Here is a 12,637-nt window from a genome sequence, read left to right on the forward strand (position 1 = left end):
ACCTGAGTCAAATGTTTTAGTCCGTATAGAGTTTATATAGTCTTATACATATTACTACGTATCATTAAAATACATAATTAATGTATTATATTTTCGTATTTATAAATAATACATCTCATTTATGTAAGTTCGTTTTATTCTGTAATTATACGATTTACCTATCTTGAACTTTGGTTAACCTAACTGATAATAATATAACACCGTATGCAAAATTTTTAAAAGAATAAATATTATTAAGTGGAAACGCTCTTAATAATTTTAATAATTTACAGTCTTATCATTTATTTATTTTGTTGTTTACTAATATTTATCACTCGCACATAGTTGTATCATTTGTTTTTAAAGGTGTTAAATAAAATTAATTGTGTCCAATCATGGAAGTCCTTTAGTTGTTTCCAAAATATATTCAAGTATTCAAGAGTACATCAGCGTACAACATTATGGTATACATAACATATTTATTTATTTTAATAAGCGCCGGTAGGCCCAAATTGAATACAATGTATAATATAATTAACACTGAATGAACAACGAATATTAATAAAAAATAAAAAATAGAAAGAAAAAAAAATTGGAATAATTTAGTACAATGAATAAATTAACATTATATATAACATATAATTATAAGCAATTGGTTACAATTGGCTTAAATAGTGTTTAATGAGTTGGGTAAATAGTGCATACAAATATCTTTATACAAACAAATCAAAATTGATCAGAATATATTGCTGTTATCTCTATTAAAAGTCACACAAGCAACTTTTAGGTACCTATTTAAAGAATAGGCTACATCTGACGTATACATACTACTTATAGGATCATTATACAAAAACCTATTATACGGACATATTATTATAAATTATAAAAATGGATAATTGAATCTATTCAAATATTGTTTGCGTAGATTCATTATAATATTTCCATTTTAAAAAAAATGTTAAACATTTACCCATGGAGATGGATGTACGCACGAATAATATTATATTGACAGATCACAGATGAGTACACCAATTTCCAATTTTTATTGCAACATATTACGCATCAATTTAAGTGTAAATGAAAATGTATTGATTTTATCCTATATTACATTTTAAAAATGTACAATATTTTTTCCTTTTTATACTCAATATATACTCAATATCCAAAATATTAATACCATAATATTATAATATTCTGTATAATTAAAAAGAGCTAGTATAATTATTTTTTCTTAGTTATTTAATAAAATAAAATTGTATGTATTAAACCATTTAAGACAAATAATATTATAAGAATGAATAGTAGTATAGGTACTAATAATAACTTATTTTGTAAAGTAGGTACATATATTTTTAAACATAAAGTAGTAAGTCAGAAGAATTTTATGAATTATTGTTGCTTAAACAAATTTAAGTTCTACAATTTATAATAACTAATTTTTGATTTGATACTTAATATAAATTATGAATGTATATAATTATTTCATCATAAGTGTGTAAAGACATAATAGTATAATACATTTAATTAGAATTTGAAGAAAGTTGTATTATATATTATAATTTTGTAATAGATATAAATCATTATTGATATTATTTTGTATTATTATGTGTTTATTCTAAAACTAAAATAAAATATCACTTAGTTTTTAGATTTAAAATTTATTATTTCCGTAAAATTAACTATTTCGTTTTATTAAAATATTTTATAATAGTTATATTATAATTGACACAATTAAGGCTATAGTATAATTTAGTAACATTTAATTTTGCGCATAGAAATATCGATATCTCAACAGTATTTATAAATAATATGTTATGGAAAATGATATTAAACGGAAAATAACATGATTTACCTATAAATGTGGGAATTATTGCTATTTTCTAGTAAATAACCTTATTAATTAAAAATTATGTAAGTATTTTTAAAATGAGCAACAATGTATTATTATAAATTGAATAATATTATTATTTATTTATTTTTTCAAACTGTTCTTCCGTGACATTTACTGTTACACAACTTTTTGGCTCCGTGACATGGCTTATGGAAGAATGTGTTTTGTGAAGTATATATCAAACAATTCGTCAATCTTAACATAATAAAATACGACAATTTTTTTGGCGACTGATCTTATAAGGCATTCTTTCTCGTTTATTTCTATTAGAATAATATTATACTTATACGTACTACACAATAGTCCTTCATTGTTTTCATTTTACTGCAAGTTTTTAAATTTTTAATTCTTTAAGTTGTTCAATAAGATCACTATAATCCTTAGTAGACAAAGAAGAGTCATTATCTACTCATAAATTCATAAGGATATATTTTATTTTTTCGTCATAAGTTGTACGAACAGTGTCACTGTGTATATTAATAATCACTTTAAATCGGTACATACGACGAAAGTTGTACAAATACTAAGGTATTATCAGCTATATAATTTTTTTTTAGGTATGCTATTTTCAAATAAAACCTAACCAATGTTAGGCCACCACCATTATATATATGAATTAGGTACGAGATACCTTATCTGTACCCGATGTTTTATAATAGTTTACCGACGAATTATACATTTACGACAATTCACCTTATCATTGCTCGTTGGAAATCTATTTTACAATTAACATTTCTTATTCCATGATTATTCGCTAAAAAATAATGATAATTACCACATTTATAAGATTTAATCTTTATTTTTCGATATAACGTCGTTTACTCATTTACCGTAACATATATATTTTTTAAAATACCAATTCAATTTTATAACATTTCTAAGCTTATATATCAGTATAAAAATGTTATTTTCATCTCAAAATTGTCGAGAAAGTTAAATTTGGTATTTACCATGAAAGTTTCTAGCTATTGAGAACCTATAATATAGTATAGGCTAATTAACCAGGCTTAAAATATTATGTTTAGTGGACACTAAATTACATGGTGCGTGGTGGGATGTCTACCTAATGGGATTTCTGTTATCCTCATTCCCCATTATTGTGTGTTATAAACACATTCAAATTAATTGTATTATAACTAACGTTTTACTGTTTCGTCGAAAATATTGACTATCGCATGAATACAAGTTAACTGGCGAGTACCAACTGCTGTAACTAACAGTCATACAGATAAAACGATTTCGGTTTCGTTTATCCCAGAAATACTGTAACGTCTTGTGGTTATTCGTAATTCGTATCGTATTATTTGCCGAAAACGGTCTACGATAGAGGAATGGTAAATAGGCCGTGACTCGCGTGGCCAAGGTGGTTAAAAATTAAAATACTCTCATCAAGCAAATTAATAAATACTTAGATAATGTTTAGTATTTTTCTATTATACGAGACTACGGCTATTATCGTGACTACTACCTAAGACTACCTCCGTTATCTAAGACAGATTTTATTGTATTTATTTACTAAATAAAAAAAAATAAAAAATAAATCAGAAAATTTTGTTACATGCTGTAAGAAAAAGTTTCCATCCCTGATCTGTGATATGGCATTAAATAAATACTATCGTACAACACACTTCAACACTTGTGGTATAAACAGTAGTGTAGCCAGGATGTTTTGGGAGTTTAAACACTCTTTTTGGTAGTATTTATAGAGTGCCTACTTTATACTTACTATAATATATGCTTCAGAATTTCAGATTTCTAGATTTCTACAATATTTGTTCTCATATAATTCTACAAGTTCTATTTCATATTTGACTTAATTGTAATATGAAAGTTGTTGGCCATTAATTATTATAGTGGGTGTATAAAAGTTGTATTTAAATAAAAATTAAATCGCCCACTTCATCTCAAAAATATTCAGGCATTACACCCATCTGGGTTAAAATAAATTCATAAATACATAAAAAAAATCCGGTAACCGCAAAAACTTCATAACATATATAATGCACGCCACACGTCATATTATATACCACAAGAAAACAAAACATCAAGACGTGTAATATTACCCTACTCTGACTGCCGTGTGTTTAGTTAGTTGTGTACGTCGTGTGTCATTCGTGTTGTCTCTCGCGTTCTGTTATAAGTAGGTATGCATTTAATATAATATATATATATAGCACTCTGCGGGCGAATAGTAGAAAAAGCTCTAACGCTCTAAGGTTGTTTATTAGCTGATTTAAATATACGCTGCACACACATTTATATTCAAACGTGTAAGAAATACACGTATAATTTTATTATTATTATTTATTTATTTCTCGAGTCCAGACGCGGACGGTCAAACTCACAAATCACATTCCAGCTCGTAAATCTATCGTCCGGGACAAGCGATAAAAATGACAACGGAATAATAACGATAATAATCATATGACGTTACTACATTATGAACCCGCGAACGAGGGTCGTCCATGTAAGAAAAAACAAATCAAAACGTTAGATCTTGACATTTCGAGCATATACAAAAATATATATACATATAGGTGCCTACACGATGCATGCGCGTCATTTACTTATTGCGACGGACAAAAACGGTAGGACGTCCAAAGAAAGGGGGAAAAGACAAAACCCGAAACCACCGGACTCTGCGTCGCAAACACATTAGTCACGGGTACAATAACGTAATGATAAATGTTATTATAATATTGTGAGTAAATATTGTATTTTATAATAATTTATTCCAGATAGGACGTGTACCACCTATAATTTTATACCATAATATCGTAGTACTCGTATTATAGTAAGTATATTTTAAGGACGAGTATTTCCTTGCTGTGTCACGTGCGTGTACCTATACTGTATATTATATGTCGTGTTTTTAGGTGTATGATATATTATAGATATTGAAAAACGAGTAGTCGCCGCGCGCCGGGGGGGAGGTTTTACGTAGTGACGATGTTGGTGGGGGACGCGACGGGGCGACCCTTCGTAGTTCGTCCGTCGCGACGCGCGACCGCCGCCGCCTCAGTCGTAATCGCGCACGGCATGGTCGCGGTCGTGCGTTGTCTGTTCCGCGTCGGTTCGCGTGACGTCGTCTCGTCCGGTTGTTCCGCAATCTCGCAGTTATTCCGCTAATATCTGATATCGGTTACGTTTTAATATCTCGCGCTTATTTTCGAGAGCGCTATTGTACGCAATATTACCGCGATACACTACCAAACGGCTAATAATAATAACAACGACAACAGTATTTTGCTGTTGACTATTAGACGAGACTCGCGGGTGCGATTTACGCGCGACGATGTTTCGCAGCAGGTGGACAGCGTCAATGCTGCTGGTGACGGCCGTTTTTCTGTCGTCTGACAGTCAATTGTGGACTCCGGTTACGGGATCCAACACGTTCATAGACGAAAACACCAATTTAGCTGAAGACTGTGAGTTGTGATTTTTTTTCTCGTATAATGTGTATGTCATACTTAAAAGCTAAGACCCTTGTAAAAGGGCTCTTATGAACACTATTTAATATATATATATATATTATAAATATAGTAAACACGATCGCGTAAATTTAGTACGTGGTGGCGAGTTTATGTAAACAGAGATAGGAACGTATAATTAAGATAACCACTGTACGTATGTACGATAATATTTAAATTTACGTGTATTATTATATGTATAATTTTATGCTCATGTGAAACGACGGATTAAACGATCTTCTAGGATAATTTATCATAATAATTGGTACCTATATGATTGGTTATACCACCACTAATACCTATAGTTCAGTAGAAAATAATATGAACATATGGTGTTCGTTATATATTATATGTGTGTTGTAATAATTCTTAAACTTAAAATGGTTAAAATGATATCGAAATTCAAAAAATAGATTTGGATATGACGTCAATAACGAATAACGATAATCCTCGCCTGGCAGGTTAAGATTTTCATAGAATCACAAAATTGAAATCTTAGCATATTATAATATATTATATAATACTATAAATATTTATTAGTTTTTAGAATTTTCTATGAAATCATATTTGTAGTTTCCTCTAAGAATTTAAACATGAAATAGATAAAATTATACTATCGTAGTAGATTGAAAAAAACAAGAATTAAGATTAATATATATTTTATACAAATCTGTTTTTGCAATAATTTTGTATTATTATCATTATTTATTATAATTTGTCATATACGTTTTAATAATTACGTAAAACTGATAAAAAGATCACAAAACCAAATATATACACTATATAAATGTGTACGTACTACGTATTATATTTTTGAATTCCTACACAATTATTACATTCTAATAATGTTTAGAAAATTATTTTGTTCAGATTTCCAAAAGAAACGAGTTCAATTTTTTTTTTTTTAAATATTGATATATTAAATAACAGTAGTTTCAACTGCAAGTAGTCTATAATCTATATAATATGTGCTATTGACATAATTTATTCAAGTTTTAAATATAATACTTATATGGTATATGTATATTATGGCTCGTAAAATATCCCTCTTCATGATATCTTTTATATTTAATCACAATCTAAAGTTATAATATTATAAATTTCGTTTAATTTAGCAAAAAGTATTATAAAAATAAGTGTTAGAATACAATTTACCTTAAATTAGTCTTTTTTATGGGAAATAAAATATTTTAATATATACCTATATATTAATATCTTATAACATTATTTTGTCATGTATTTGTCTGTATAGCGCATAATAAGGTAGTGCCAATGAAAGTATAATATAATGCTATAACAATATACGTAGGTATTATACTAAAAATCAATTTATTATACTCGTATTATATCAATAGAAAAAAATCCTTTTGAAATATAAATAATAGTTAGGCTTATATATAGTTTTAAATTAAACAATAATATAAACATTAGTGATCTGATTTTAACGTATAAAAATATATTTAATTGTTACATCATACCAATCATACCATTAATTTTTTTTATTTTTGAAAAATGTTCTAAATTTTTTAATTTTCGTGCAATTTTAATATTTTATGCGATTAATTTTTTAATGCAACAGCTACATTGGCGCTTTATGTTTAGAAAGTAGGTATTTAATTCATATTGTTTTAACTGTTTATTGCGGTTAAACAATATGTTCCAAAATTTTTATAGTTAATAGCTAATTATTATATTATGTAAAATAGTATACGAGATTACGAGTTAAAAGTAGAAAAGCAATATTCAAAGACTGTTGTTATAAATTGAGTTGCAATAGGAACCTGGAACATGATGAGAAATGATAAAGTTGAAAGACGAAATCCGATACTGACATCTGACATAATGCAAATAAACAAAAAAAGGTAATTAATGTATGTTGATGAAAGTGACTGATGAAATGAGACTAGGATTATCCATATAGTCATGCCTCATGAATGTATATAATAATAATTCATTATAGGATCCTTTGTAACCTAATCAACCAATGTATAATGTCATATATTTTTGGGAGTCTATTATTAATTTTAAAAATCATATAATATTTTATGTATACATCTAAACTGTATACAGTATTTTGCATTTTAGTTTGAAGTATACTATTTTGTTTTAATTTAAATGTAAAAATTATGAACTAATTTACAATTAAGAAAAACACACATAACCCTTTTTTAAACACCTGCTCTCAAATTAATCTTAATAACACAATAATAATTATTACATTATTGATTAGAAATATTATATTACACTTTAACTTTATTTTATTCATATATTTTAGATTCTGGTAGGTATATCTACAAATCGTCCATATTTTTGTTTATTTGATGAAGGTAAAAAAATTAATATATTTTAATTTCTTTTTTTTAATATACCAATTAAACTATTTTATAAAATGAGTTACTAAAATAATATGAGTAGATATTGTGCAAAAGTATTTCATTTATATAAACTAATTAAAATTCAATATCATTTAAATTGTCTATACATAAAAAATACCAGTAGGTAATAGAAAAGAATGCAAATTAAGATTTAGGAAGATAAGTATAAATAATCAATTTCATGGTATTTTTATTTCAACTATTACGAACCTAATTAAATAATTAAATGAATGCATTTGTTTGCTATTTAACTTTACCAAACGATGTACGACTAGGGATTTTGTTTTATAAATTTAATAATAATTATTAGTGGCCAACATATAATCTGCGCTGTTCGTCCATTAAGGTCCGTTGAATTTAATTTAATTTCGTGATTCCAAAGAACAGCTGAATAACGGGATTTGACTGGATGGGGGACACTATAGGCTCTGCGCGTTATTGGTTTACGGATAATATAAAGACGTCCCGGCGGATGCGACGAGAGGACTGAAAACGACGGTGGAAATTATTGCTTTTGACGTCGGTCTAGGGTACTGGATGAATTTTTCCAGTACACAACAACGTCGGTCTTGTCATTCGCAGACGGCCCTTATATTATAACGTTTATTTTTTTTATTTTATAAACGTTATGATAAATCCTACTACAAAAGTATTTCACGGCTCATAAAAAAATATGTATAAATGCAATACCCTTGCATGTACTATAAATATTGACTAGCGGTGCACGTTAATAATAACGTGGTTGCTTCTAATTTTTACAATTTCTCTGTTCGCAAAACAGTGTACATAAAAATTATAAAATAAATTTTAATATATTCCGTCATAACATTATCCTTGTTTTAGCTCTCTATTTTTACCCCAAACGTTAAAACAACTAACAATACATGGTTACAGTCAATTTTTTTGTTTTCAAAATAAAAAAAAGGAACCCTATATTTGGTCCCTTCTCGTATACTCAATAAAATATGTCAAGTCATTGGCATCATTAACAGGGATCTTTATGGGGATTTGATAGTTTACGACATATCGTTAGTCGTATATTGTGTAATGTGTATATACACTATTATATGGCTAACTGGTGCTCCGCGGGGGACCCACGTTAAGACAATATTATGAATTCCAAAACATTTAGTATGTATGGTACCCATTACCGAGACTGTTACAATACAATAGGTACATATGTAAAACTAAGTAAACAATTTGTCCTGTAAATTACAGAGCCGTCATGTAACTGCGATTTTGTTTATAAGTGTACATTAACAATAATTAAACTTTTTTTTATACATCACTGTAGTATTAATTATTAAATATTTGTTTTCATTTAAACAATATCCAAAAAATGACAATTTAATATAAAAATTATCAAGTATTATATACCTTGTAGTTAATATAAATAATATTGCCTGTTCTAAAAATACTTGAAATATTGCTTTATTAACAATATTATTGTTATTATACTTTTATAATATTAAATTGATTCAAAATATTTATTAGTTTTTTATTTTAAATAAATCGTGATTTTAATTCCTATAAAATTGAAATATTTATGTTAATTATAAATAGTTACAGAGTAGAGGCTTAAAAATTCCAAATTAGTTCATAAACTAATTAAAAATACTTTACTTGATATTTTTTCTTTGCCAACAATCTTTTTAAAGAAAACATATTTTTATGTAAACATTTAAAATTATATTTAATTATAAATTATATAATATAGTTCCATTAGAAATAAGTGATTTTAATATATTATATAATATGTATATACTATATATTGTATACCTTCATTTTAACTCTGGGTTCGGCTGTTTTTATATATTTTTAATACTACTTCAAAATTAATTTTTACGTCAATATAGAATCAGTCAATTATCTACAGATTACTGATTTTAAAAACTAATATATTTAAGAAAACTTTTTATACTTTAATAAAGCCATATATCTGGTAGTTAAGTAGTACATTTGGTAGTATATTAAAGGGAAACTTTTATATTTTGCGTAAAACTTGTTTGTTTAACTTAAACTACATTTCTTACTTTAAATTTGGCATCTAATATCTATTGTTTGTGTTAAAAAAATAAGAAAGTTTTTGTTTTCACACCTATACGATTTTTTTTTTATAATTTATAATGATTTTCTAATATAACACTGTTATGTTAGTTGAATTATACCATACACTTTAATGAGAAATAATGATTATTGATTAATGTCATCTATATCTTAAATTTATTAGTTTATTCGATTAATATAATAAAGTAAACGGTTAATTTGTTTGATTAATAATTAAATATTATTTTATTGTTAAATTTTCAGATATTTTTTACTTTATACTTTTACAATAATACGTCGTAGGATATTGTCTTACAGCATTTATAAAGTGACTACTTAATTCCGATTATTTCATGTCACAAAAACTAGAAATAACCATGAGTTGATATTTTATAAGCTTGTAAAAGCTCGTTAGATCGCGAAGTGTCCCGTTAAATGTCACTTTAAATGTTGAGTACGTAAACACTGAGTTCTATACGTGAAACCATATGGCCACTTATTGAAAAAATATGATTAATGATCCAAGTAATTTTGACAACATAAAAAAAACTAATTTTTGGTCAACCACCTTTTGATAAATAATTTCTTTTACTAAGTACAGGGTTTTTTTTTTAGTTTATTATTCATAATGATCATGGACTATAGAGATAAAACAATATTTATTTATTTCATTTTTTTTTTAAGCTTAATATAATGCCGACTTCAGTAATATTTATATTATTTCAACAATGCTCTACATTTTAACAAACAATTCTATTGTTGTGTTAATATATAGTAAAATAACAACGAAATAATTTAAACTTATTATATGATTAAATATTTAATACGTCATATAATAGTTTGTTATCAATGTGTTAAATCAATATTATTATAATATAGTTGCCATATACGTTATACATTTGTGTTTTATTTGCGATGAAAACACTCTTACACACTTGACCACCGAAAAAAATTATAACACGATTGTCAACTCCTATAGATATCAACCCTTTGATATCTATATGATATACTAAATGGTCGATGAGTTCTTCATACTTTATAGTTTATTCTGTATACAGTTTTTACTATACTACAATTTATATTCTCCAATTCAAGGTTTTTCAGTTGGCCGAGCTGCAGAATGATTGATGGAGTTTTAATTCGGCGTAAACGCACTTGTTGCCCCGTTACGGCCAACAGCCCTCTCCGTATGTGCGTTAACGTTATATTATAGCATTATATACAGTATACACCCCTTTTTGTGTGGCATATAAACCGAACACACGCGTGTTATTGGGACTGCAGGGGTTTCCAAAACTGTGTGAATGTAGGGTTGCGTGCGCTGCGTGTATTTAAATAATGAATGGCTCGTCACTTATATAACAAAAAAAAAAAAAAATTAATAAAACCGTCGCAACAATTAGTATGTATACAGAAAAATTAAAGGGTAGAAATTCGAATATATTATATAATATATATATGTTTCATTGTTTTTACAACGTCGGCGTGGTCTTATGAAATAAAAATCGTTCCATTGGAGGTGTTTTAGAGAAGGGTCGATTGTTCTAATTTTCAAACTGTTTGAGATTTCGATGCACACTTAACATTTAATAAAGCACCACAAGCCATTATGTTCCGACTTCTTTGTAGATCACTTTTAATAGAAATCTACTTCGTTGTTTGTTCAACTCTATATAGTGTATACGCATGTATAATAGATATCTCATATAAAACGTGTATTATGGTGTATAAAATCTATACCGTCTTTCCTCTACGCACTATAATATATACGTCTCGTGTGTATCATATCGTATTTTGCTGTATAGTATATAGTACCTACTTATATCGCTACTTCATGTAGATATAAGATATATAATATATAGACACACTACTGTACAGTATATTTCTAAGTAATTGTTGAATTAAGTTTAACTAAAGTTTACGTGTCGAATTCTCGTGCAGTACACACGTTTATATCTAATTTATCAGAGTATATTTATATACATATTATTATTTAAGTTTGTTAAATAATATATATACTATTGTCACGCACTCACGCAAATACGTCAATCTCATGTCATATAATAAACGAAATCAAACGTCACAATTAAATTCATTTTTAAATTATATATACCATTATATATATAATTACGATAATATTATATAATACACTCAGATTTAACGATAGTTTTATTTATTCGATAAGTCTGTGCTGAGAAATACATTTTGGTTTTAAATTCAATAAAAAAACTGTAGAAATGTTAACGTAAACACTTTTGTATTTTTATAAAATAACATGTGTACTGCAATATATACGTTCAATAAAGTAATGATTTGACATAATCGCCGCGTGTATAGAATTACAAACGATCACTTTTGAGTCTCGAGTTTTAGGTTGACTTCGTTTCAGAAAATACAAAATATGCTTATTAAGCTGTTGTCGTTGACTATAATATAGTTAAAATTTGGAATTCAAATGCGTTATACATTTCGGGAGAGGTATATTCACGGTCTATATTTTATGCTTATTCGAGGTAACGCATCTCATTGTACTTATGTATACAATATATAAATATATACGTGGTGTGTATATCACTAATCGAATACACAACCCTTGCGTTTAACCTACGACACCGTTTCAGCACACGGGTCATAACTGCACATAGTGACGATCTATCATAGCATAAGTCGTGTTCTTGTACCTATATACAGTAAATAACGTGTACGAGTAAAAGGATTACTCCACGCGCCCAATATGGCCGTATATAAACTGTAACGAAATTCGTCTCGTAATCCTTTTATAAGTCCCCTAGGCAGTGGCGGTTGGTAGAGCGGGGCGGAGAACTTTCGCACCGCGCGTCGGTGCAGTGCGTGGAGTGTATCGCGTGTCAGACGAA

The 12,637-nt window shown here is 27.5% G+C and overlaps 1 protein-coding gene across 2 annotated transcripts in view; it reads left to right on the forward strand.

Moving 5' to 3' along the window:
- The first annotated feature begins 4,873 nt into the window (after positions 1-4,873).
- Positions 4,874-12,637, forward strand: part of LOC132923699 (tyrosine-protein kinase transmembrane receptor Ror-like) — a 67,809-nt gene continuing 60,045 nt past the window's right edge. For both annotated transcript variants that reach the window (XM_060987643.1, XM_060987634.1), the window contains exon 1: positions 4,874-5,298. In XM_060987643.1, the coding sequence (XP_060843626.1) occupies positions 5,166-5,298 (133 nt within the window). In that variant the 5' untranslated portion in view covers positions 4,874-5,165. The remainder of the gene's footprint in view (positions 5,299-12,637) is intronic.

The sequence above is a fragment of the Rhopalosiphum padi genome, chromosome 1 (assembly GCF_020882245.1).
Source record: "Rhopalosiphum padi isolate XX-2018 chromosome 1, ASM2088224v1, whole genome shotgun sequence".
Taxonomy (NCBI): Eukaryota; Metazoa; Arthropoda; class Insecta; order Hemiptera; family Aphididae; genus Rhopalosiphum; species Rhopalosiphum padi.